Raw genomic sequence first — 27,802 nt, 5'->3', positions numbered from 1 at the left:
TGGTGACTGTGAGTTCCCAGATATCACTCACTTTGGTGAAACTCTGTTATTATTCAAGCGCACATCTTGGACCTTTTTAATAGCTCACCAATATCAATGAGAATTTTTCCATAATATTCTCCAAGTTTTCTTACCAAGCAGCCTGGACCATACATTAAGAAAAACAGGAGACATGTGGGATATTTGAATGAAATGTATTTATTTTGAAAAATTAAAATTAAAGGCGAGATCTATCCACATTGAAGATCTTAATACTATGATCAGCACTACAACTAGCCAACTGTAACCACTTGCTATCAGATTCATCATTGCAACCTGCTCTTCCCACCGATTGTCTCCAACGCAGCCTCTTGACAGCTAGAGTGTGACATTGCCTGGAACAATTGCAGTTAAAGAAGTAAATAAATATCAGGTGAATCATAAATGTCAGAATAAGGCAAGGTTAAGAATTTAAATTCCATTATTCATATAATTAGAGTTATGATTTACTATGGTCTGTTGTGAATGACTGACATACAAGAAATATTAATGATAGTAGTGAAAGATTTATATTCATATCTACAATTAATTCCAAATAAATTCCACGCATCAAATTCAAGTTGAAACAAGTCACTCATGTCGGGGCTAACAGAGATGCTACAGTGAAGATAAAATGAACACTGAAGATTACTAAGTGTAATTTGCTGTATTTTTTGATGTATTCACTTCCAAAAAATCAGGACATTGATATTTCACACATCTGACAAATAACTTTTAAAACTTTGTTAGAAAATAATGAATAATTCAGAGCACCTCACTTCTAACCAACCGAAGGAACAGAGTATTTTGAAAGCTATCTTCTGCAAGGAATCACAGGTGTTGTCTGTCCTCTGCAGATACAACTCACCAAACCAATTCCTTGGCTTCCAGTTTGATCGTCAGTTCTACCTTCTCTCTAACATCCACTGTCTGACAAGCTTTTCTTCTACTCTGTCAGATCACCCCTTATCTCAATTCTACCTCACTCAAGCTCCACATGGTGATTACTTTCTGCATGTGTTAGACACCTGACTGACCAGAAACAAAACACATCACTTTGGAGCTAGCTCAGCCCCAAGGAGATCCCATATTATCTTCCCTTTTTAGATATGTGGCATGGGAACAGGAGTAGGCTATTCAGCTCCTCGAGGTTGCTCTGCCATTCTATTAGATTGTGGCTGATCCAAATATGGATCTTAACTTTTAGGTAGTGAGGAAGGATATTGGCACCTACAAAGCATGATACTGAAATAGATTCCAACATACATGATGATGGGAAACGACTTTTGCAAGCTTGATTGTAATATAATTGAACCTTTTTAAGGCACTTAAACAGAAAATAAGTGCTTATTGACAGATATATACATGCCATTGTGATTGCTTGTATGCTAGAAAAAATAATTAAATTAAGTAATTCCCAGTTACCAAACTAGAAGTCAGGGGTTAGAATTCTATAATAGTAACTCAACAAAAGCAAGATTTTACGTACAGTACACCATTTCTTACATAGAACACAATATCTGATCAGAAAGAATCTTGAAGGGTTTGAAATCCTAGAAAGCACTTTAAATTCTCTATCCAGATGGATTAACCAACGGCACTGAAACTGAAATTCCCGTGCAAAGTGGTTCAAGGAGAGACTATAAATAGTATGTTTAGATCATGAATTTTAAATTATAAATCACACTTTGCAGCCAAAGGACAGACTTCATGTTTCAATCTGTTCAACAAGAGAATAATCTATGTTGACATCAGTTTTGTTGAATTAAAGAGATAATTAGAGGTAGACTTATTGGTTTCTGATTTTAGAAAGGTAGAAATCGGTATTCATTGACTTTTAAATTTTTTCCCAAATCAAGCAAATTGAATTCTGATTGTTAAACACCTTTTTAAATAAAGCATGATGATGAGTTTCTGCATAAGTGAGACACCCTCTGATAAAAAAATTGTAACTCAGCTCTAAGGAGAACCTGACTTTCAGTAACCTTAAAACTGAGAGGTTTTGTAATTAAATTGATCGCTAAAAATGGGACAAAATCCCAAAAGGTAAAATAAACATCACTGTTATTCAGTAAATTTAAAAAAAATTAAAACCAACAACCCTAAACATGCAATTCAACCATAGCTTCTGAATCACTTGGTAAAGTGGTATATTTGATGCACACAAAGGATACGATTTGTCCAGTTCCAGACATTTGATCCAGTCTATATTTTGAGTGGTTTCTGCTGCTTTCCACTTATACAACATTATCTTGCCACACTCCAAACCTACTGCAAGAATGTAGCTGTCAAGGGAGAAGAAAACATTAGATCTCATTTTACATCTATATAAAGTGGGCATTTCTCAGCTGCTTAAAGGAGAAAGCCATAGATATGAAAATGTGTATACAAATGGATACTTGCAACACTTCAAAACAAGTATACATTTACACATACAGCAAAATCCTACATATCCTCTTGGATCAATAATCTGCTATAGCCACATGTACATAATCTGAGAATAACTTTAGAGTTCAGGCAGATCTATAGCCAATGAATGCTCATCATTTCCATAAGTATTCAATGTGTTCTTTGGTCATCTTCCCTCCCCACTAATATTACAGTAATATAAGTACTCAGTACATGGTTGCAGGTTTACACAAATTTCTGAGAGCCATTTGTTGAATTTTCTGATGTATTGGAATTTTTTTATTATGCTAATCTCAGTCAAAACCACTAAAGTTAATTCACAAATGTAAACAAAAATGAAACATTGCCTATTTTCCTATTCACTATTTATTCAACAACAAAAATTTGTCTGTCTTGGGGTTGCAAACCCTCGATTGTCCAGCGCCTTGGGACGACATCCTGCCGATGCCAAAGGCGCTATATAAATGCGATTTGTTATTGTTACTATTTTCTAACTTTTCTAAACTTTTTCTACCTTTAATATTTTTCACTTCTCACCTACATTTTAGAACTTTGTTTATATATAGCCACTATATATATAGGTCAGATTGCTAGACTGACTAATGCTGTAGCCAACTGAAAAGGTAAATATTGAAGGTGGGAAGAGTTTGCGGTGTTGAGTTACTGAGCTCAGCTATCCCATTGTGAGTTATCAGCTCGGGAGGTGGGTATATACTGAAGGACAGCCAGCCTGAAGCTACCATCCAATCTCAGACAGACACTAGTTGAAGAATGGCCAGATGTACTCTGTTATGTATGATGCAAACAAATGGAGCAAAAAGAAATAGCAGAGAAAACATTCATTAACCAGTGTCACATACAAAAAAATCCTCACATAAAACTTGATTGCAACTGTTGAAATGTCTATCTAACAGCTATTTGTCGAGAGCTGGTAATTAACTTCCAGGGCACGATAATGAGCAGAAGCAGCTAATTTGGTCACAGTTCTATAAGGACTACAATTCAATAATTAATTTTATAATTACTGCTATTAATATGTGGTTTTATAACCAAACCTTTTTATCTATGGTAGAAAAAGCTATAACTTCCTTTCTTTAAAAAGACGATGCACGTAGAGGTGTAAGATAATGAAAGAGTTTCAGTGTATTAGTGGAGAACTATAGCTTAGTGGTTGGAGCACTCGCCTCGCAAGCAAGAGGACCTGGTTCGCTTCCTGGGCAGAACAAAATGATGAGCAAGTTTCCGTACTCCACAGGCCTCTGTTTACATAGCAGTAAGTAGGAACCCAATTGTTAGCCGATTGGCGGATCGCTTTTTCAGGGGTAATAATCCCTTAAAAAATAATAACATGAAAAAATTTGGTCACTCATTCCATGACTGTTTGTGGGACACTCATGTGCACAAATGGCTGATGCGTTTCACCCACAAAATATAATGAATTCACTTTACAGTATATACTGTGAAGTGCTTTGCATAGATACATAGACATAGAAACAGGAGTAGGTTATTCAGCCCCTCGAGCCTGTTCCATCATTTTATAAGATCTTTGAGACACCTGGAAGATGCAATAAGGAGCTATATTAAATGCAAGGACCATTATTATTAACCACGAACAACTCTCTGTTGGTCAGGGATTCGAGGACACAAATTTCAAGATTGTGACTAGAGGAGTAAAAGAAGATGTTTAGAATAATTTCTCCCCTTGAGGGGCCTCTCAGCCCCTAGGCTCTGGAACTCCATCCCCCAGTGCCTTCACCTTGCTTCCTCCCTTTCCTCCTTCAAGGCCGGTCTCAAGACCTTTCTCTTCGACCGTGCCTTCAGCTCCCCTCTCAACTCTCTACCCCCTCCTCGCTCCCTCCCTTCCCTCCCCTCACCCTGACCATGTCCCCCCTGCTCGGGTCCCGACCCAACTGTCCAGCGCCTTGGGACGTCCTCCCGACGTGAAAGGCGCTCTATAAATGAAATCTTTTTGAATCTTGTTGTTGTCACTGTTTGGTGTGATTTGCCAAATCTGGCTGTTAATTGGCAGTAGGTTGGGGTATTTAAAAACAAATTGGATAAATGCATGCAGAGAAAGAGAGCACAAGGAAACAGCAAGGTATTGGGATTATGCAAGATTGTACCTTGGAAAAGCAAGCCAACACTGTATCATACTGATGGTTCTATGACATAAAGTAATCATTCTGAAACCTTCAGCATACATTCAGAACCATAAATGGTTAAAAGCAGGAGTTGCTTTGTGAATAACAGCTTTGCTTCCACCTCAATTTCCAACTATTCAAAATGTATTTTTTTATTTATGAAGCCCACTTTGCTGCAGTTCATGTTTTATTCATTTAGACCTAATTCATTTTCATCCTCTAGATAAAAACTAGGCATCCATCTTCTTCCAAGAACTAGACGGGTTATTTCCTTGAAGTTCAATGCGCTACAATTTACTTTACAAGTAGAAGACTTTACTTACTGGATAGTAAGTAATAATAATAATTCTTGTGTATGACATAGCGTTGAGATGTCTCAAACGCTTGACAGGATATACTGTAAAGTGGTGTGACTGTATATTTTGTGGGCCAATGTGATAGTAAAAGAGGAAACCACTCTTCTGACCCAGACAGAATGTCCATTCACTCTTAGCAAAGGGATCACATGATGTTAGCCTTAAGACCACTGTCTTGCAATTTAAGATTGTGCACAATTTTGGAAAAATTGGTCTCTGCTTTCTAAGTATTAGAAATGTTGCAAGAAAAGAGTCTTGTTCTGACCTTGGTCCAGAATTGGCAAATCAGACTTTGACTATTAGCATCTCTCACAAGCTTTTCAATAAAACAGGTGCTGCCAAAAAAGCAACTGGAGTTTTACTTCACTTGGAGACAAAACCAGTCTTTTGTAGCTAGTCTGAGTCTAACTCTTCAGTAATGTAAACAATCTCCAGACATGTAAGTTTTACCTATCTGTTCTACTTTTTCTAGGCAGTATATCTATAATAGCTGTATTTTATGTTGCAGTTTGTTGACATAAACTGAACTCCAGTCAGGATACTGAAGAGAAGCACAATAGCATATGAACTTACCTTTCATCTGGACTTGCAACAGGACCGAAGCTGACAGCTGTGGCTGCATCTCCTACATCCAGAACTGACGAGCATGGCCTGACAGACCTCAAGCTACTGCCTTCAGGTTTCCCAGCTGAACCCATTTCACCCCATACAATTATCTACCAGACAATTAAAGACAATGAAAGCACCAAACCATTCACTACACAACATTGTTGAAAGGATGGAATTTAGGATTGTTGGATTCAGGAATTGAGAGGATATAGAAAATAACTGCAACAAGCAAAGGCTGTGAAAAGAAATTACACGTAAAATAAATATGACTTCTCTGATACTGAAGCAGGATTGCAATGCCTGTGCTGTCAATAGCATTTAACACTGTGCAGTTAAACATTTCTGCTTCAGTGTTCAGCTCTGGTCTCTCAGTAACAATTATATAATAATAATAATAATAAATTATTTCTCTTTGACCGAGCCTTCAGCTCCCCTCGACTCTCTTCCCCCTTCTCGCTCCCTCCCATCCCTCCCCTCACCCTGACCATTTCCCCCCTGCTCGGGTCATGACCCAACTGTGCAGCGCCTTGGGACGTCCTCCTGACGTGAAAGGCGCTTTATAAATGGAATCTTGTTGTTGTTGTTGTTGTATATTCTCACTTTATTTTCTGAAGTCCAACAATGAATGACCATTTATCCAAATTGTTGATATTCCAACGTACTTCAAGTAAAGAGGAAATATGTTTGCTTCTATAGAGAGCATAGAGAGTTTAATTAAAAGATGACCTTTTCCCATATAACTGGAGAACAGAACTGCCCCTGATGGCTATACTTTCACAACGAGGTGAGGCCTACAGAAATTTTCAGGATCGTTGAAGGCCATTTGGCCCATCATGCATGAACCAAAGCACCAATACAAATAGTATCAGAATTGTTCATTTGATATAAAACCTTTCACATTGTGAGGACAAGCGCATTTACATACTTACAATAGAATTAAACATTGACCTTGATTTCTTTCTTTGCTTTTTTTTAAACCCTTCTCTTCTCTTGAAGCATTTTGATTATTTTTTCCTCCTATTGGAGTTTTTGGCTAGTCAGGTGCCACATTTTTGGATATCTCCCACAAGTGGCCAATATTCAGGTGTGAGTCTTGACAATAGGTGTTATTTAAAACATGGACATCATAGTTGAGCCCAATAGTTCCCTTATCTAACTCCAAACACAAGTACAGGCCAGGAGGAATTTCAGAAACATGAATTCTGGTTAATTTATCTTCCATAACCCAGGAAGGTAAATTGCATTGCTCCAAATGGTTGTGGTTTAGATCATCCATTGCAGAATAATTAACTGTAACCTAGATACATAATGCTGTACAAGACAGTACCTTTACCCACTAGAACACTGAAGGGACTCGTCTGTATTTGCTTCCTGACTGTATGCACAATTGGATGTAAAAATTGGTGAGAAGTGTTTTTTAAAAAAAGTATGAAACTACAAATACCGAGCGAAAGAGAAGTTTTAAAAACTGCCAACTTGCTGCAGACATTAAGATTATTTCCCCAATTATTCTACTAAAAGCATTAACAAAGATTTCCCAGTCATGTTTTCATCAGATCACTCCTTGTGCCAAGCTCCAGACCACTCACCTTCTTGTCACGACTACCGGTTACAAAATATTTGCTATCAAAGCTCCAGTCGCATGTCCAAATGATTCGGGTGTGCACAGCAGTGTTTTTATCCGTGTGTGCAAACAGAGAGAAAAAAGGCTCTGGAATTAAATGTACATTGTATAAGCTGGATGAAGATATGTATTTCATACAAACAAAATAACTTTCAACATCATTAACGTAGCTTTAATTTGATGAGAATGTGTCACATATATACAAGGCAATCTTAACCTAATGTCACCAAGTTAGTTATAGCACCATAAAGACATCTTTTGGGCCATCTCCATCAAGGAAATTTACCTGCAGTACACCACCAGCAAACGTTTTAAACCAATTGGTTTGTTATTTAACAAAAATAAAACAACACAACTGTAAGTGCAATACAGGGATTGAAGTGCACTGTTCTGATATTCTTGCACAATACTATCAAGTCATGGCTGCCATGTGTTTGTGAGATCATAGGTTTCTAACTGCAAAGTTTTTCCCAACTGTTTAGATTTATAATAATTTTTGCATTTGATATAGCGCTTTTCCCGTCTTCCAGCCATCTCAAAGCTTTTAAATTTAAAAGATTTAAAACAAGATATAAATAAAGTAATTTTAAATGCTTTTCTGCATCTTCGCCACATTATCTACCTCCATCCCTATCTCAATGCTGCTGAAACCCTCATTCACCTCCAAACTTGACTTATCAATTGCTCTCCTTGCTGGACTTCGCAACTCATCTTTCACCTTCAGCTCATCCAAAACTGTCAACCGCAACATTACCCTTACAAACTGTCATATGCCCATCCTCACCACACTCCACCAGCTCCCAGTTTCCCAACAGATCAACTTCAAGATCCTCACCCTTACCTACAAATTCCTTCAAGCCTCGCAGCATTTTCCTACCTCTGTAAGCCTTCTTATGCTCTTCCTCTTTGCTCTGCACATTTGGGCCTGCTATGCGTCCTCCAACAACGGCAGCTGAGCTATCAGGCACTAAGCCCCACCCTCTGAGACACCCTGCTACTACCATCCATTTTGTCCCCAAATATAATTTGTCGTCGTTGTTGTTGATCTTATCTAAATATCAATTTGTTTGACACAAGCCATCTATTCAGTATTTGTCATTGAAAGACATTTTCTATTTCTAAAAGCCTGAAAGGTCTGAAACAATGGCATGCAATGCATCTGCAGCAATCTGCAAAATCCATACATTCTAACAAACATCACTCACTCTGAATATTAGCAAAGAAAATAATTGCTTTATTCGCTGAGAGTTCAATTTCACTAGCTATTATTGCTCTAGGTGAATTCTAATCTAAATGAATTTGTGTATAGCTGTATTAGCAACAAAAACAATGCATTTTACTGTGGAAAGAATGCGTCAGGAACAATCAATATGCTCAGTAAGCCCAACGTAATTATCTGAGTCCCTTGAAGGGTGGTAAACCCAGTTGCAATTTTGAAGCATGAATATCCAGCGCTTTAATTTAACTTGGTATCAAAACAGCATACTGAATGAGGAGCTTAGGTTTAAAGCAGAGTTGTCCAACCTTTTGGCTGCCAAGAGCCAGATGCCTTATTTGAGAAAGGTCCACAGATCACACAAGCAATAGTTTTGTGTTTTCCCTTCCAGAAACATAACATCACCCTCTCTCAATTACTCTCTCTCACTTCCTCTCTCACATTCTCTCTCCCCTCTAAAACGCACATTCCCTCTATCTCTCTCTCTCTCACTCCCCCTCTCTCCCGCGGGCTGCCTGTTGAACCACACTGGTTTAAAATCACGTGCACCACAACTAGTTGCAGAGATGTAAACAATGGACATTCAGCATCTCAGGCATATGCACGTTATTAAAAAATTACTACAGCTAAACAAAAACTCTGTAGCATTGGTATAAGATGTAGAACATAATTATATAAATAAAAGTGAAACTAAATAGCCTGATCTGATAGTTTAAAGCTATACATAAAAGTACAATTATTTGATTTCTTAAGACAAATTGTACAAAGGATGAACAAATCCTTATTAAAAACAGCTAAGTATCTGATTTGAACATCAAATAATAATTATATCAAATAGGATTTAGTTGTATCATGTGCTGATGTCCTCCCGACGTGAAAGGAGCTCTTGCAAATGTAAGGATTATTATGTTTTACTAAACAAATGCTTTATTAGATTCAATATATTTGTGGTGCAAGAGTTTAGGGTGTAGTCTGAAAAGGGAAGGAGTCCTGTAGCTCAGTGGTTAGAGCACACGCTTTGCAAGCGAGAGACCCGAGTTCAATTCCAGGCAGGGCGAAACCTTGGGCAAGTTTCCTTACTCCACACACCTAATAATAATCCCTCCAAAACCAAAAACAATAATAAATTGGTCATTTGCAATCTACGACTGTTTGTGGGACACTGCTGTGCACAATTGGCTGCCGCGTTCGCCCACAAATATAAGTCAATTCACTTTACAGTATATTTTGTGAAGCACTTTTGGACTTCTAGAAGACGTGAAAAGCGCTATATCAAATGCAAGCATTATTATTATTATAATAAGGAGACCAAGTTTGAATAATAGAGATGGGGATGAATGAACAATGGAATTATTTCATTCCCACTTGGGAGTTTTTAATTCAAGTGACTTTGGAAATCAGTGAGTTTCAAAGCAAAGATTTTCCTCAGGAATTATGGTGATTGTATTCTTTCCTGTGTTCTCATGTAGGTTTCTGAATTGGCGTAGCATACTGAACAGAATATCAGCCTGGTTCAGTTGATAGCACTCTTGACTCTGAGTAAGAAAGATATAGATTCAAGATCAATGTCAGGACTCTTAATTCACAGTCCAGGCCTACAGTCCAATACAGTGTTGAGGGTGTGCTGCATTATAGGAGGTGTTTTCCAACGGGTGATATGTTAAACTTTGGACCTTTGTGCCTGTCCAGGTGGATATTAAAGATGACACAACCCGATTCGAAAAAAGAAGGGATGTGTCAGGCCATGTGTCCAGGCCAACAATTTCCCAGTTAAAACTGACCATTCACTGGCTGTTTGTGAGACATAGCTGTGTACAAATTGAATGCTGTGTTCATCTACAAAATATCATCACCACGCCTCGTAGTAAATCCAGTGAAGTGCTAAGACATTCCCCTGAGGTGAAATTAAAATATGGGCTCTTAGGTTCATTAGATTCCTGACTGTTCTTTGCAAGCATCTTTGTTGCACAAGTCAAAGCACCAAAAACTGCTATTACAAGCAGTTATACCTTTGTATTCGATTTTTAAGAGATAATGATGCAAGACTTTATTTAATGGTTATATAATGACACCAAGAGGATTTGGTTTCTCAAACCATTAACTCCCAATGAAATAAAAATTGGAATGAAGATATTCCTTTTTAAAATGTTTTCTCCAATATTCTCTCCTCCTCCTAACTAAATGTCAGGTAAGGTTCAATGGGCGCTGGTCATTATAGGGGCTGATACTCCCGACACACCAATGAGGGAGCACTATGTGGTTGGATGAGCATTACATCACCTGATCAGTTGAACATTAAAGTTCCCCGTAGAAATGTTTAAAAAGTGAAGGGAATTTCACCTGGTATCTTGACCAACAGTCCCCCAGTTAAAAAAAAACAAGTTATTCACTTCACGGTTGTTTATGGGACTTTCCTGTAAGCAAACTAGCCCTAGCATTCACCTACGAATGCATACAATAATTTTTCGGCATAATAGGAACCAAAGTATGACATTGTAGGAGTCATTTTGTACATCGATGTTTGCTCCCCAAAAAAACTCACCCATCCTAATCGCAGAGCTCAGGATTCTCACCTTCAGATGAAAGAGGGACCCTTGGATATAGCAAAGCAGAAATCTTCATTCTGCTGTCGGCTGGCAGCATTTTGGTGGTGAGTTAGCGGCTGCCAACTTGCTGATGAACTGTCATATTAATTCTTTGTGAGATCTGAGGCCCTCTACAGTACTTCCTACCAGACTTTAGAGGATCAAGCTGTCTTTTACATAATTTTATATATATATTATAAGGGGCATTTATTGTACCCAGGAATAGCCTAGGGACCTATCATGATGTATGTGGTTAGTTAAATGCAAAGAATATAGAAAAACACTGAATGATAACAAAAACACGCTATCCCTTCCATAAACAATATATACTTGCAAATAACAGTATATACATGCAAGATACATGCAAATAAATGAAACCAAGTATTGAGAATGCAATTTAAAGAAAAAGACAGCAAAATAAGACAGTCAGGAATCAACGCACTTACATTACCATTCTACCCAACTAACAAACTATTAAAAGGAAAAACTGATTGGAAAGTCAGCTGGGAATAAAGAGGACAGCTCTTATCTGGAGGACATGATAAACAATGCAGAAAACATACAATACTGATAAAGCATTCAGAAAGAGGCATCTAATAAATACTCGGTGACATAGTAAATCTGGATCTAAAATGCAAACAGCTGTAGCAGAGAACCTGACACAGAACAAGTTTATCAGACATCTGGTCTCTCACTGAGAGAGTCAGCAATGACCTGCACAGAAAGCACAATGCACCAAAAATATCAAATAAAAATTCAGTCTAAAGCTAATGCGCCACACTCTTCACAAAGGTGACAATTTGAGAGCAGTACACATACATTAATGTGTCACACTGTTTTTTGGGGTCACCTGGACATCTGACACATGCAGAAACCTATCAACATGCTTCAGAGCTTCCAATCCAGGCAGATACATGCCTGCCAGCAAAACATGGAAATTCCTGTGCTTGAATGGAATGCATTCTTCTTTCTCAATTCTCAAGAGTATTAAGCATAGATTCACAAGAGCCAAACCTTCAGGAACCCAGAGTGTGTGTTAGGGTACTCCTGAAGTGTAACCAGCTAAAACCACACAACTTTTCATTGAAAACACCATCTGGCATGATTGCTTGCCTTTGCTTGTCACAAGGACCAACCTACCAATTGGGTTTTGGCTTGCAGAGTTAACAGAAGAATCCCTGGCCTCAGTGAATGGTCTATCCCTCCCAAGTGGTACCGATAAGCCAAGCTAGTTGGTCTCCCATCAGCCGTGCCCTAGAGTATTGCTGACCCACCTGATTTAAGAACTGGGTGACTAAGACCACTGCAAAAGATTAACTCAATTCTGATATTTTGTTACCAAGCAGGTCACCAGTTCAGCTCCAAGGAGACTCTTCTTGCCTACCCCCTCAAGGAAGATAGTCATCTCACATTCCAAACAGCCCATCCAGCTCCTTAAGTCTCACTTCCTGAAACCATAACTCAATGAAGACGAGAAACCAGGCCCAGAATAATTACACTAAAAGCTATTATGCACCACATTAACAATTTAAATTTATATAGTGCCATTCACAAAGATGGGACACTAAGCAAGAGAGGGGAGAGAGAGGTAGGGATGGACATGTAGAAAATTTAAATTCCTGACTGTGACAAGGAAGACTAAGATTTCTTAAAGATTTACATGTAGGTTTGCTACTCACCCTGATCACTTGCATGCATCAGTTTCATTAGAATGGGAACACCAACAACAACTTGCATCGATATTGTGCCTTCAACATGAAAGATGGTCTCAAAACACTGATGCCAAGAAGTTTTGGTGCTCACATATCCCCTGGACGTGAGAGGCGCTATACAAATGTAATTTGCTGCTGCTGTTGTTTATAATAAGGTGGTGTGCAGACAACACAACCGTCAGGTGTTCATGGCTTTGTTTTCTCTCTCCTTAACACAACACACAATTTGGCCAATGGTTTATTTTAGCATCTAATACCCCTGGAATTAGCTTAGCAAGATGTGTCTCTCCAGGGGGAGAGTGAGCATTCCATTCTAATTCACCACAATTTCCATATGTAGATGGAACTCTAAAGTTTGGTTTGGATACTCTAAATTAGATGTCTGCTACTTCAGAATTGCCCTTCAATTCTCTTACTGATCTTAAGACTCCAGGAATGTTAATAACATCTTGTCACAACTATGAACGAAACTTGAACAGGAACACAGAGAAATCCTGGAGTGAAATAGAATTTCACAGCAGCTGGTGAAATGTCTGATTAGAATAGATTTGGTCAGGCCAACTGTTATGTTTGTTGAAAGATGCTTACAATGCTATATGTAGATTAGAATGCTATATGTAGATGGGTGCTGATACAGCTCAAACTCTGCTGGTCAGATTTTAATGAAGTTGTTTTAATTTATGAGGCTTGCAAACATGTTTCGTTTGCACAATGGACATTTCCAAAAGACTGCAAAACCTGCCAAGGAACAAACTTCAACACTTCAAGTGTCAACAGTATCCATTCATCAACTGCATTAGACATGTCATTTTGCAATAATCACATTTTTTAACCTAGACTACAGTGACCTTCAAAGAAAAGAAAAGCAAGCAAAGAGTAGCTTTATTTTCCCTCCTAACCTACTGATAATTGCAAAACACATTGCCTTTATATTGGGAGGACGTCTCAAAACACTTGACACATCTGGTTGGGCATCCGGGCAAGCAAGTCGGAGGGACTTTGAGATAAAGATCTGGAAAGCAGGAGCAGAATGGCTAAAAGCCCGCTTACCGATGGTGGGGTGGATAATGCAAACATGAAGCACATCAGCATATTTTTATAAATTGAGAGTTCTTATATTTGTAATTTTGTGTGTGGGAACTGAAAGCCCGTGAGTATATCTGCCCTTGGGGATCTATTGAACCCGATTGGGAAAGTAATGTTGTTAGCAAAATCCTTTTCTCCCTGAATACCTCAATATTAATGCGATAATGTTCATCCCTACTTATGAGAATGACTCACATTAGGAACCGGATGTCATAGTGGGTTTAACAGAATACTTTTTACCTTGGGGATAAAAATACAGTAACATGAGTAAACCTGTCGCTCCTTCAATCCTGCCCTACCATCAAGTCTATTGTAACTCTTTATACTTCCCTGTCCTTTCTCCTTATAATCTAATATCCTAACTTACCAAATACATTATATCCATCTTGCTTCAATGCATCAACCAACTCTGTATCTATGCATTATGTTACATATTCTCACAACTTTTTGTTCAAAAATCTGGGCTTGAGTTTTCGGTCAAGAGATCAAAAGTCATCAGTCTTTAATGCTGCAAAATTCCTACAAATGGATGCACTCTCTCATCACAGCAAACAAATGAAAAATATAGCACTCTTTCCCGTGACAGGTCTTACGGGGAACAGCTGATATGGCAAACACAATTGATACAGATAAGAGTGCTCTTCATAGACTCAGATATATGTGAGTTGCTCCGATAAAAGAGGAGAATGATATAATCTGCATTAAGATGACTGGATGAAAACTTTGAAAGTGTGAATGCATCAAAACAAAATCTGAACAATAATAAAGCGCTCCTAGAACAAACTATATGTAAGCAAGTTTTCCTTGAAGCACTCATGTTCAATAAGAGGCAAAGAGTGGACAAAGTATTCCTGGCTGGGAAAAAAATTCCTTTTATATCGTACAATATTGGGGAGAAAACCTGCACCAGCACAGCCAAATATAGAAATAATTTTAAAGGCTGTCAACAACTACAAGTTTTCTCAGAATATAACACTTCATAACACAGAACATGTTTTTAAAAACTACTTTAAAATTGCTGCTCATCACATCAGCTACTTACCCGAATCAAATTGGGCAGGTTCTTGCTGTTTCCACAGAGACCATGTCCGGTCTCGCGAAACCGCTAATAGGAATTGGTCGTCAGGTGAAAATGCCAACTGGGTCACGGTCAGGCTGTGCAGTGGCAGACTGAGCAGTTGTTTCCAACTGCAAGTACTCCACAAAATAATTGCTGCATACTCCATTTTAGAGGCCTATAAAACCACACAGGACAGGTCAGCAAAACAATCTTTTTATTTCAGTTCCAACCATCCACATGAAAAAAAACATAAATGTGCACTTTCCTTGAGAACAATTGGATTTGTTCAACTATTTCTATAGTTTCTTTGAAAGAAAAACTGGAAGCTGAAATAGAGCAAGTTTAAATAGTGCAGACACCAATGAAATATACGTTTTGGTCTGTCTGGATTCCTTCCATAACATCTCTATTTAAAACAAAAAGGGAATTATTGGTTTGTTTTAAGTGATCTCAACTAATGTCATGATGGAGTGGCCTCGAGTGTTTTGGGGGAAGGAGGAACTGGAAAGCGAAACAAAATGAGGATTCTCAGTCCTGATCCAGTGAAGTATACTAGAAAGTACAGTATAGCCCTAATTCTACCCTTGTCCTCACTTACAAGCAAGTGTGGAGCAAGAGTGAGGGAGGGACAGAACCAGGTTCAGCTATGATGCCACAGTCTCCAACTCACCCAGAGTCAAGCACCTTGTCATTGTTTGCACTCATAGGTTAAGGATGTAAACCTTGCAAAGTATTGAAGGGTTGCTTTGCCAATAGAACTTCACTCCTGCATGAGTCACCACTTTCAGGGGAGAAGTGGGAGAAATTGGAATTGTTTAAATTTTCTAAGGTACAATCCAGTATCCTTAATAAACACTTTTAAATCTATGGCTCTCCACAAGCTCTCAATAAGTTTGGTTAAACACATCTTCTACAATTTGTGTCGTGCCAAATAATGCATAATCTTAGGCTGCACACCTCCCTTAATATGTGTGTGAGGAACAATTCAAAATAGGACAAATAGTCTGGAGAGAGACAATGAAAGATTGATGCTGTATCCCTCAGATTCATTTTTATTTAATCCAGTACAAAATCAGAACTCTCTTATTTTAAAATATTTATACAGGTTATGTGCTCAAAAAGAACATAAAAACTTAATTAGCTAAAACAAGCTTGCTTTCATCTGATACTTTCCTGTCAGATATGCACTTAAATGAAAGCTAACGTAAGCTGAAGCTTTCTTTTGGGTAATATGGAAAACACTTAATTGTCAACACTAGTGCTTTTTATATAATAACTGAGATCATGCTATGCCTAGTACATAACGATTGAGGAAGGTCCAGGGCCATGATAAATCACATTTCTGTTACCATGGCTTCACATTGTTAGCTTCTGATCTAATTGAAGGAGTCCCACAATGCTCAATGTATAGTTACCAAATTAATTTAGAAATGTGAACCATACTATAACAGTATGCAAACTGCAGCCAGAAGTTCAACTATACAACTAAAGGATTTGCGTCAGTATTCTTTAATATTCAATCAGATAACCAGTGTTCAGTATTATGAGACATTTCAATAGAAGATGCTTTCCTTTTTATTGAGGAAAAGGCTAAAGTTGCTATGACACAGTTATGGTTTGGCGCATGGATTGACAACCCATCTACCATAACTCCTGAACATTAAATGCACCACAATTGGATATGCAAACAATCTTAACAGAATAATAAGAAATTGCTTTGTATTAAGTCATCTTTTGACAAATATAACATGTAATTATTCAAGTAAAATAAGTGAATAATTTTAATCCAATATTGAATATTGGATTCAATATTAATTATCTTCCTATATTAACGCACAATACCTTACAAGCTGATGCCAACACTGTCCTTGAGGTATTGCAGGCAACACAGAATACTTCATACCCATGCCCATACCTATTCAAAAGAAAATAAGTATTTGATTCACAAACAGTAAAATGCATGCTGTAAGCCCAACTGTTGCTTAGGTGAAATATTCAATGATACTCACCATGTATACGTTTGTACTTTAGTTGGGGAAAAGTACAATTTATGTAAGCAACATGATTTGTGCTTATCATTAAGAAAAACATGCTGTGCATCCAACTCTGTTCTTCACCAACACAACATTTTATCAAGGTTAATGCAAATTGTTTTGTTATAGTTGGGGGTGACCAGACAATTAGACATGAAGTGTGTTTTGCTCTTTACTTAGCTCGAGGTTAGGGTGTAAGCTTTGCTCAGTCATTAGCATTCTCACCGCTTAGTGAAAAAGTTTGGGTTCAAGCCCCATGTCGGGATTTTGAGCTCATAGTCCAGGCTGACAATCCAATGCATTGATGGAAAAGCATTACATTGTCATAGTGCCATACTTTAAATAAGGTCCTGTCTGCCTGTTCAAATGGATGTTTAAGATCCCATGCCACTATGGGAAAAGAGAATGGAGCTTCTCCCAGTGTTCTGGCTAACAGCCTTCTAGACAGAATTGGCCATTCACTTCATGGCTGTTTGTGGATATTGATGTACGCAAATGGCCACCAGTTGCCAACAAATACACAGAGGGTACACGTTACAGTAATTTTTGTGAAGCTCTTTGAATCGTTTTAATGATGTGATAAAGCGTTATGTAAAGGCAAAGATTATAATATTAGACTAGATATATGCTCACTGAGTCCCTTTAAAAACACATAGAACGCAGTTTTGTTCAGAAAGTTCTGGGAAACATTTTTCTCTCTCATCTTTTAAAGATAGAGAGCTGCAGTTCAATGTGCACGCTAGCCAGTCCTCCAGTGCTTCACCCATATAACAATTCTTCCTGCGTTTCAGACAATGGGAAGAGGTTGTGGGGTAAGGCCCCACGTCACAACTTGAGCTCACAGTCAGTCTAGTCTGATACTCCTGTGTATTTCTGAGAAAGCACTACATTGTCGGAGAATATCCCTTTGGTTAAGATATTAACCTGAGGTTCCACTTGCCTGTTCAGTGAATGTTAAAGATCCTATGGCACTAATTGGTAATTCACCTGATAATTGTGGGAGCTTTGTGAAAAAAAACAGGTGCTACCATGAGAAAAAGTTACTGCAATCAACAGTAAATTATGTGTGAAGCATTTTGACTTTTGATATTATAAGCACAATATTAAAATACAAGAATTTATTAATTCATCATAATTTCTAACTGTAAAATAGTCAGACAGCTTGGTTTTTTTCTTAAAATTCTATATTCATTTGGTCTGCCAGACATCTTTTGGTCTGCCGGAGTCCTGTGACTCAGTGGTTAGAGCACTCGCTTTGCAAGCGCGAAACCTGAGTTCAATTCCAGACAGGGCGAAACCTTGGGCAAGTTTCCTTTCTCCACACGCCTAATAATAATCCCTCCAAAAAAACAAAACAATAATAAATTGGTCATTTTCAAACTATGACTGTTTGGGACTTCCACATATGTATGCAACTTACATGTGGAAATTTTCCCATCTCTGGAAAGGAATGTGCACTCACTCCCTGGAGGCATGCACCTTGCTTACCTAATTCTGGAGAGCATTAAGTTATTTTATCTTTTATCCCAGAGTATGTGTTAGGGTTCTGCTAGTTTGACCAACTAAAACCATAGAGCTTGTCATTGTGAGCTGTCTGGCAAGCTCTCTGTTACTTGTCCAGCTATGGCCACCCTACCCATTAGGGTTTTGACTCCCAGGGTTAACAGGAGCTGGGTAGGAAGAATCCCTGCTGGCAGTGACTGGTCTGTCCCTCCACATCCTGCCAATGATCCAGGTTGGCTAGTCAGCAGTGCCCAGGAGTATTCTGGACCTACCGCGTCAAGAACTGGATTACCAAGATTACAACAGAAGGTTGATTTGCTTCTGGCATTCCATTCCCAGACACACCACGTTGGAGCGGATCAACACATAAGAATTTGCTAGGTATAAAAAGACCAAGGTCGATTTAGCTTGCCTTCCACTATCCTGGTAGTCGCTTGACATGTTGTTTCCCAAACTATATACTGTATCCCAAGGTATTATTTTCCAGCAGAAATGTATCTAATTTGGTCTAGAAACAAACACCATTTTCTGCTTTCAATGTCTCCCAAAGGAACCTGTTCCATAAGTTTACTACTTGTAAACTCCAAGTGAAAGACACTTACCTCCCAAGGAGGATGGTTTCTCAAAAATGGCACCAATACCATTTTCATAACAAGATAAAACCAGCACAGAATAGACTCCTCCTGTGCTGCAATCTCATTCTATTATTCTTACGAAGATAGTGTGGAGTTGAGAAATGGCAAGACCATTTATGATCTAAATTCCTTTCTTGCAGCTAAGACTCTTTGCCTCACAAGACCTTCGCTCCGATCAGATCTCGGATCCAAAATACAATTTAAGTTGTGAAGTGTTTTTTCCAAGGGTTTGAATAAGAAAATTGGCAGCATCTACTTTTCAAATGCTTTTGCAATCCCAATCTGGGGAAAAGCGAAGCCACTCGATTTTAAATCCTTTTATTTCCAAACAATTATTAAAAATAGGTCATAAAGCAGTACATATGATTATTACAGATATATTATCGCAATTTCAAAATAGCTGCACGTTATTTCCCTGAGCAGCATTGCTTTGATCCAATTTAAATGAGTTGGCTGACGTTTACAAATTGTCTAATGACGTACACAAGCCCCACAGGAAATGTAACGCTTTTTCAGTCTGATGTTTTTTCCCCAAAATAATGTAGCACTGATGGCAAAAATAAATCTGTAGTAAGAACATTTCACCCCTCACTTTTAAGTGAAAAGTACTGGTATGCCTCTTCACATGGCTTTCCCTTCAAGATGACTGCACTTAATTAGCATCATTTTTTTATTTTAAGAAAGAAAAGCCTAAAGCATTCTTCTAACCAAAATGAGGATTGAACACTGGTGCTAAAGGTAGAGTAGAAAAAAAAACTCATACTCTGCCTAAGCTTCATTGACTTGACCCAATTCTGTCAATATAGCAAGCTTGTAAGCCTGGAATGAAATGGCAGCTCTATGGCAGCGCAAATGCGCTTCCAGGCTTTACTAATTTTCCACAGGATTTTTCTTTCATGTAGGAGTCCATACATTTTATATCCCAATTCCTCTCATATCATTTCCATTAAGAGCAAGATGAACTTGTAATTTACTGAAAACTGGACTTTGTTATATGCATTCATACCATGCATCTTTCTGGTGTAGGACATGAGAAAACAAGAGAGAATGATGATGGATTCCATTCTCCCTCGCCCAGAAATCTACATTAAAAATAGAGAGGAAGTAAATGCGGCTATGCAGAGATTCAGTTTTCATACACAAGCAGAATCAGCTTTGAAATCTCTGCATCCTCTAAGCACTGCATTTTATTGAGGATTATGGGAACATGGAATGCTTTACCACAAGTGGTGCTTTGAAGATCAGACCATGACAATATTTAAATAGTAATTAGATAAACATTTGAAGAGGCAGAATATAAAAAGGCATGGGGGAAACAGGAAATTGGGTTTAAATTTGCTAGTTCCTTATTGCCAGTTTAGAAAATCACTGAGATCATCATCCCATGCAAGAAATGCAGGTTCCATTTCTTATTAACTGTTGGGGGAGTTTGTAAAGGGAATAAAAACAGAAAAACCTGAGTATGTATGAATTTTATACAGCAAACACAAGGCACTACTGTCAGCTGATTACAAGGGCAGTTATCCAATTTAGGGGCTGAAATGATACCTTAAACTACAAGAGTAATGTTCATGCACTCTATCTAAACCATACAGCATGATCACATTGACAGGAATCTTCCTCTGAAAAAAGTTTGATCAATATCCTTCTTTCAATCAAATACCATTTTAAATTGGATTTCTGGCAGCAGCTTCAATAATGGCTGTTTTCAAAAAGCCATTTTGGGGGACCGGACTAGATTTTGTGGGACCTGATTATATTTGATAATAAATGATACAAACTAAAATTTTCTGTATAATTATTCCTAATAAAGTCACCACGTATTCATAATACAGTCACCAGGATGGGTACTATAGCTAATGTTTGGAAATACTGTTGATGTACCCAGAGTTTAGCCAGATTCTTAATTTTAAACACATTGGAAAATCACATCATATAATCTGCATTAATCTGCAATTAAGGGTTGTATTTTGCAGCCGTTGCTTTGGTTGTATTCCAATGATCTAATAGCTATGAACTCCAAAGTAAAGAGACTGGATCAAACATAGAGAAGACTATAAATTAAATTAAATGTTCAATGTGCTAAATATACTGAATGTCTTAAATTCTGTTTACAATGTCATTTGCAGGTCGGAGCACATCTACCACATCCACATCCCCCACCCGGCGGTCGGGCCTTCAGCCTCTCTGTCCCCACCCTTTGGAACTCCATCCCACATTCCCTTCACCTCGCTCCCTCCCTCCCTTGCCTCATCTCAAAACCTTCCTCTTCGACTACGCCTTCAGCAACCCTCTTACCCTCCCTGCCCTCCACCCTCCCCAATCCCCTAGCTCGGGTCCAAATCCCTGATGTCCAGCTCCTTGGGATGTCCTTCCGACTTGAAAGGTACTTATACACATGTTGTATTGTAGTGTATCACATTTAAATGAAACCTGATTAATTATAAAGGGTAAACTCTCTGAATTCTTTTATCCTAATTTGTCTACAACAGAATCAAATTGAATAGATTTCACCAGCTCAGAACCTAGACTATATTATACCTGGTTTCACTCAAGTATTCGCTCAGTTCTTCACAGCATAGGTTAATGAAAATATTCAAAGGTATTAACAAAACAAAGGATATTATGTACCATTTCACTACTCCAAAGAACCAGAAACATAAACAAGATAGTTCGGTCTCACAACTAAATGTGTTAGTGTTTATTGTAAAGTATTAGATGTTCCTTCAATTTAACTGAGAAAACCAGTGGTGAAAGAATTCACAGCAAATTTGTTTGACTGAGAAAATGATGATTAACAAACCGCTACAGGTCATTCCTTATGGAGTGCTGAATTTTCACTAACTTTTATATTTTTAGGGCATAAAATGAGCCAAAAGTGAAGAATTAATTAGCAGTGTTATTTCAGAGATAAGTGCTGAAATGAATTTCAATAAAGACAAAGCTCTGACTTGTGTCATCAGGTGATAATTATTATTTATACTCTGAGCTTCAGGTTGGATATGTTAAACTATATTCATCTATGAACTGATCACTTGCAATCACCACCATGCTGTCATTTAATAAAGCAACACTGAAAAGTCAGATTACTGAGCAGGTAACTTACAGCTTCTGAATCTCCACCCAGAGTGTGTTCTGCAAAAGATGATCTTCTGGAGGTGGTTCTGTCGAGAATTAATGAAAGACAAGGAGCCAAAAAAGCACCATCCATTAAAGCATCTAGCTTGATATTTTACAAGACCTAGGCATCATGTTTTAATATTTTAAACCACAAACAAATAATAAATCTTTTTAAAAAAATGAACCCTTTTTTCAAATTGCAGGACTTTACATGAATTAATGGAAGAAATAAAAACTTCTTTATACACAGGAAAAGTAAGCCAATCAATCTGGACAGCACTTGGTCATCTCCTAAAGACCAGTCACAGGGCAGAATGCCTACCCTGCTCCCCTTGGCATAGATAACTAGCAAATAACACATATTGCTCTCTAATAGAATGTTACAACATAAGAATAATCAATATCAACACATAATTTGGGTCTTTTACCAGACTCAATGCTAATGTCAATCAGTAACAAACAGAAAGATTGGTTAAAATGCTGCTATGAAGTTCCAACAATCAGTTTTTTCTTTTAAATCTCAATAGTATTGTATTAATCTTCAAAGGAAGCCACTACAACTTTCAAAACATCCATCCTTTTATATTTCTATCGCACATTATTATGAAGTAGAGTTTGAAAAGGACACAGAACGAGGAGCCATTTCTTAATCAACAGAGATTAGATCAACAAATAGTGTTTCAAATACCACTGTCAGTTAGTTAAGGATGCAAGGAATTGGTTGATTTGGTTTGTCATCATTGGAGCCATTAGAAGTAACAAGGAAAATTATATCTGAAGGAATCTGAATTCCCAGTTAGGCAATTCATCACACAATGCCGGCCCTGTATCAGCATTAGCATCAAAGATTAGCTGCAGAGCGGTAGACATGATGAACACAATTCCAACAAGAAGTAGCAGATGCTGTGTTGTTAACTCCCTCAAAAAGGAACTGAATAAATACAGTAGCTGCTTCAGACCAGAATTGGAGAATATAGGGATTAGTGTAGACTATGGTTCGGGGCTGCGGGAGAGGAGAGGGGAACGATATTGTCTATGGAGAGGAGACTAAGACTGAATAGAAAGATAGGTGTTTGGAAGAATATTCCTCAATGGTGTTTTTTTCATTTAACATTTTCTCATGTTACTTCTAACAGGTATTCAGAATGTGATAGAATGTGACAGGTTTAAGCAAAACCACGTGAAAATATGGACAAGCGAAATCCAGTGAAACTGTTTAAGCTTGGATTGAGAAATTAATGTTTATAGACAAGGAATATAAGAGCTTGTGCTTCCATGTGCACACATGGATAGGAAAGAACACAATGGATGGGAGAGAGAATGTAAATATTTTAGTGGAAACTATAAATAGTGGCTTCTCAATATTTCATATGGATAATAATAAAGTTACAAAACATTTCCATTTCCAGTCCTGTAGCTCAGTGGTTAGAGCACTCGCCTCACAAGCGAGAGACCTGGGTTAATTTCCCAGCAGGGCAAAACCTTGGGCAAGTTTCCTTACTTCACACGTCTAATAATAATCCTTCAAAAAAAAATCAGTCACTTCAATCCACGACTGTTTGTGGGACACTGCTGTGTGCAATTGGCTGCCGCGTTTCGCCCACAAATATACAGTCAATTCACTTTAGTCTCTTCTGTGAAGAACTTTGAGACGTTTAGAAGACGCAAAAAAGCACTCTATCAAATGTAAGGATTATTATTATTATTATTATATAGATAAATTAACCGCCCCATAAACTGCAAGGCAAATCTTCTTGGGTCTTATAAGCACTTACCTGTAAGGCTAACTGCCTGGAAATAAACCTGAGGGTACTGGTCAGCAGAACTAAGTGGTTTATTTCTATCTGTTTCCCTTGTATTTGCAGTCAGATCTCCTAGGGAGAGGGGTGAAAAGATTATTTTGCCTTGATGAACAGTTGAAGAGTACAACAACTTACATTTACAGTGTACGGCACCTTTCATATCACGAAGATGTCCCAAGTCACTGGACAGTCAAAGGCACCCGAGCTGGGGAGTCAAGTGGGGAGGAGGGAAAAAGGGTTGGAGGTGGGAAGATAACTGAAGGCACAATCAAAGAGGAAGACAGGCCTTGAAGGAGCTAAGGGAGGGAGAGCCACTTCGGGACAAAGTTCCAGAGGGTGAGTTCACATCAAATCTGACTTTTTATATTTTATCCTTATAAGATTTGTGTAGCATCCAATATGTATATATATATTAAAAATACAGCACATTTTCAAAGCTAGAAGAGTTGTTTCATTTAAATGTATTCAATATGAAATCCATAAGCAAGAAGCACTTGTCGTTTTCTTTTTTAAATAATTTCTAAGCTGTGCATACAATTATACTTTAGAGAGTAAGCATGAAGCTGCTTTTCCGTGCATCACTGATTTGAACTTTTAAAAAAAGTACACTGGTGTTTAAAAAGTGGATATTGGGAAAACAGCTGCATAAATAGAACCTTGCACAGGAAAAGGAGCCTTGAAAATTTAAGAATGTCTTATGCAGGAAACCCCATGTATGTCGCACAAATTTGTTAGAAAACTTAGCTCCAACCAGAGATCTCAGCAGAGCCAAATTCTTGACGTTGGAAATGATGTACCCTGGAGGAAGCAATTTATATTCTAAAGCACTTTTATGCTGCCGTTTTCCCAGTTTTTATACTGTCGCACTTTCACACAATTACTGTATTATCTAATGGCCCTGTTAGAAAGTACTTCTTAAATCAATGGTAGCTTCATTACTTTCAACATCTCAAGTAAGTGCAATAATAGGTTTGACTAGGGGTCCTCTCACAGCACATTCAATGTGCCAACCTCACACACAGTACCTCACCCATATCGAGGTATGGAGGGGTTTTGGTGCCTAAGGAACAATATCTTAAACAGCACCACCTTGGTAGAAAATGGCAGGATATTTAAAACAATGCAAAGAAAAGTTAACTGCATATAAAATGGTGCATCTTTACCAGTTTACAAGGTCCTTTAACACCTGAACACTTTAAAGCACCACACATGTAACCTTAGAATACTCAAACAAATACAGGATATGATTTCCTATACCTTCAAAGACAGCCTTGTTTGACAACCCTAAAGCTGGAACGCTGGCACCTTCAGGGATTTCTCCAGTCGCCTGCTGTAAGAGAAATAATCATTCTGGGCAGAGTACGCATATTTGTAGTAAGCATTTTTTTAAAAAAAATTAAAAATAATAATTTGGCCATTCAATCCATGGCTGTTTGTGGACAATGCTGTGCACAATTGGCTGCCGCATTTTTTCCCACAAAATATACAATTGATTCACCTTACAGTATATATTTGAGACGTCTCGAAGACGTGATAAGGCACTATATCAAATGCAAGGATTATTATTAAGTAAGCTCACATCCTTCATTATATATTAGCAGGATGTTGAAGTTTAACATCTACTGCTGTAAATTAGACATTAATGAAATTATATCAAATGCAAGGATAATTTATTATTATCACGTCATCAAGACGTCTAAAAGCACGACACAGGATTTTACTATAAAATCTAGTGACTGCTGTACACAAATTGCTACCATGTTTGCTTACAGATACAATGTCCCACAAACAAGTCATGAAGTGAATGAACAATTTTACCTGAGGGATTGTTGGCAAGGATATCAGAAGATCAATTGATTGCATTGAATTGATAGCATAGACTATAAGGTTCCAAATACTGCCATTAGATTGCTAACATCCACCTGAACAGGCAGATGGTACCTCGGTTTAATATTTCATCTGAAGGATGGTACCTCCAACAAGGCAGCAACCCCCAGCACTGCATTGGAGTGTCAGCCTGGATTGATTGGTTTATTTCCATCTGTTACACTTGTATTAGCTGTCAAAGTCCCAGCATGGTGTTTGAATGCACAATCTTCTGACTCAAATGTGAAAGTGCTACCAATTGTTCAATGGCATGAAAAAAAACACACTGGCATCTTAAAAGTCCTCTAACAACATAACCATCATTGGACTACCAGCAAAATCATCTGCAACTTAAACAGCATTTTTTTTAACCAGGAAATCCCCTTGAATACGCAGTTCGCAAGAATTGGCTCAGAAGCAAGATCTCGTCAGATCCAAAGTTTCATGAGTGTGCTACCATACAGAGGATTGTCGTTTATGTTTCAGCTGCTTTTGCCAGTAGTTATGCCGCTAGAGTACTTTTTCACTGAAATATCAAATGAAACATGACTAACAGAACAGCAACCATGGAGGACAGAAAAATGTCATATTTAATCAATCTCATCACCAGGCAACTTTCTTCATAGAATGATGGCAGTATGCATCTACTATCCATGAGCAAACACAAAACAAAAACTATAAGACAAACATTTGATGGAACACAAAGCATTCTTAGCTCCTGTGCAGTTTCAGCTACTTTTGACCAGATTGCCTGGGATTTTGACAAAGCACTACATTTCCCAGCACTCCCAACACATCAACATTGAATCTATGTTACAAAGTTCTGGATTAGCTGGGTTAATCAGGATATGCAATAAAGTAGGCTGCTTCTACTTATTGGTAAGGGGGCATAATAATATTCCTTGCATTTGATATAGCGCCTTATCATGTTGTTGAGACATCTCAAAGTGAGTACAGGGCACACTGTAGAATGATGTAACTTTGTTTTGTGGTTCAATGTGGCCAATCTATACATGGCAATGTTCCATAAACAGCCATGGAATCAATGGAGCCAGGACACCAGGAAAACTCTCTTTTCAAATAGCGCCTTTAACGGCCAGCTGAACAGGCAGGAGGGACCTCAATTTAAAGTCTCAGCTGAAGGATGGCACCTCTAAAATGCATCACACCCCCATCATTGCATTGAATTGATAGCACGCACTATAAGGTTCCAAGTCCCGATGAGGAACTTGAATCCACAAGCATCTGACTCAGAGGTGAGAATGCTACCAACTCAGCCTTGCTGACACACAATGAATAAAATAATTTGCAGCAGATCTAAATGGGAGTTCGAGTTCAAGAGAAACGTCTTCATGCAGAGAAGTGACAATGTGGAACTCAATACCAGAAGCTGTGGTTGAAGTAAAACACATGAATGTAAAGAAAACTTGATGCATGCATGAGGTAGAAGGGAACTGAGTGGAATATGATGGAGGAGATTCTTGTGGAGTATATATAACACCAACCTAGATAATTTATACAATACTTATACAATTTACACTTATGTAGCCCCTTTCATGTCAGGACGACATTTCAAAGTGCTTGCAAAGCACCTGAGTTGGGGATAGGAACTATTTCATTCCATGTAATTAATTTCTTCTATAACTATCAGGGCAGTGGGCACACGACAGGACCACAGTCCATAAAGGTTCACTGTCAGCTCCATGCTCAGTGGCTCTGCTTGGCGGGACAGAAATGAGAATGCAATACATAATGACTTGGGATTCTCTGAAAGTACATCAAAAAGCACACAGCAACATAAAGCTTTGATTTTTTAAAGAAATATATAAAAGTTCAATTTTTCTAGAAGCAATAGCCAATAAAAACTTACCTGACATTTCCAGTCTATGTTGCTGTACGGACTTCATTCCAAACACTAAAAGTGGGATACTATTGAAAACAGGAGCGTGCAATCGATCATTTTCAGAGTAAGACTTACAAGTGTAACATTTATTCTGTCTGACAAACAAGTCGAGTTGGGACTTGCT

The 27,802-nt window shown here is 38.0% G+C and overlaps 1 protein-coding gene across 2 annotated transcripts in view; it reads right to left on the bottom strand.

Moving 5' to 3' along the window:
- Positions 1-164: 164 nt before the first annotated feature.
- Positions 165-27,802, bottom strand: part of elp2 (elongator acetyltransferase complex subunit 2) — a 57,908-nt gene continuing 30,270 nt past the window's right edge. Inside the window, exons 14-22 of one of the 2 annotated variants that reach the window (XM_042332050.1) lie at positions 25,167-25,239; positions 23,883-23,981; positions 22,094-22,151; positions 16,659-16,731; positions 14,799-14,991; positions 7,123-7,244; positions 5,498-5,640; positions 2,193-2,303; positions 165-374 (exon numbers count right to left, since the gene is read on the bottom strand). In XM_042332050.1, the coding sequence (XP_042187984.1) occupies positions 218-374; positions 2,193-2,303; positions 5,498-5,640; positions 7,123-7,244; positions 14,799-14,991; positions 16,659-16,731; positions 22,094-22,151; positions 23,883-23,981; positions 25,167-25,239 (1,029 nt within the window). In that variant the 3' untranslated portion in view covers positions 165-217. Of the gene's footprint in view, positions 375-2,192; positions 2,304-5,497; positions 5,641-7,122; positions 7,245-14,798; positions 14,992-16,658; positions 16,732-22,093; positions 22,152-23,882; positions 23,982-25,166; positions 25,240-27,802 lie in introns of those variants that run through there. The other variant, XM_042332051.1, reaches the window with a different exon arrangement.

This window comes from Callorhinchus milii, unplaced genomic scaffold (genome assembly GCF_018977255.1).
Source record: "Callorhinchus milii isolate IMCB2004 unplaced genomic scaffold, IMCB_Cmil_1.0 Scaffold2, whole genome shotgun sequence".
In the NCBI taxonomy this organism is placed as follows: Eukaryota; Metazoa; Chordata; class Chondrichthyes; order Chimaeriformes; family Callorhinchidae; genus Callorhinchus; species Callorhinchus milii.
This window is presented reverse-complemented; position numbering and strand designations above follow the sequence as displayed.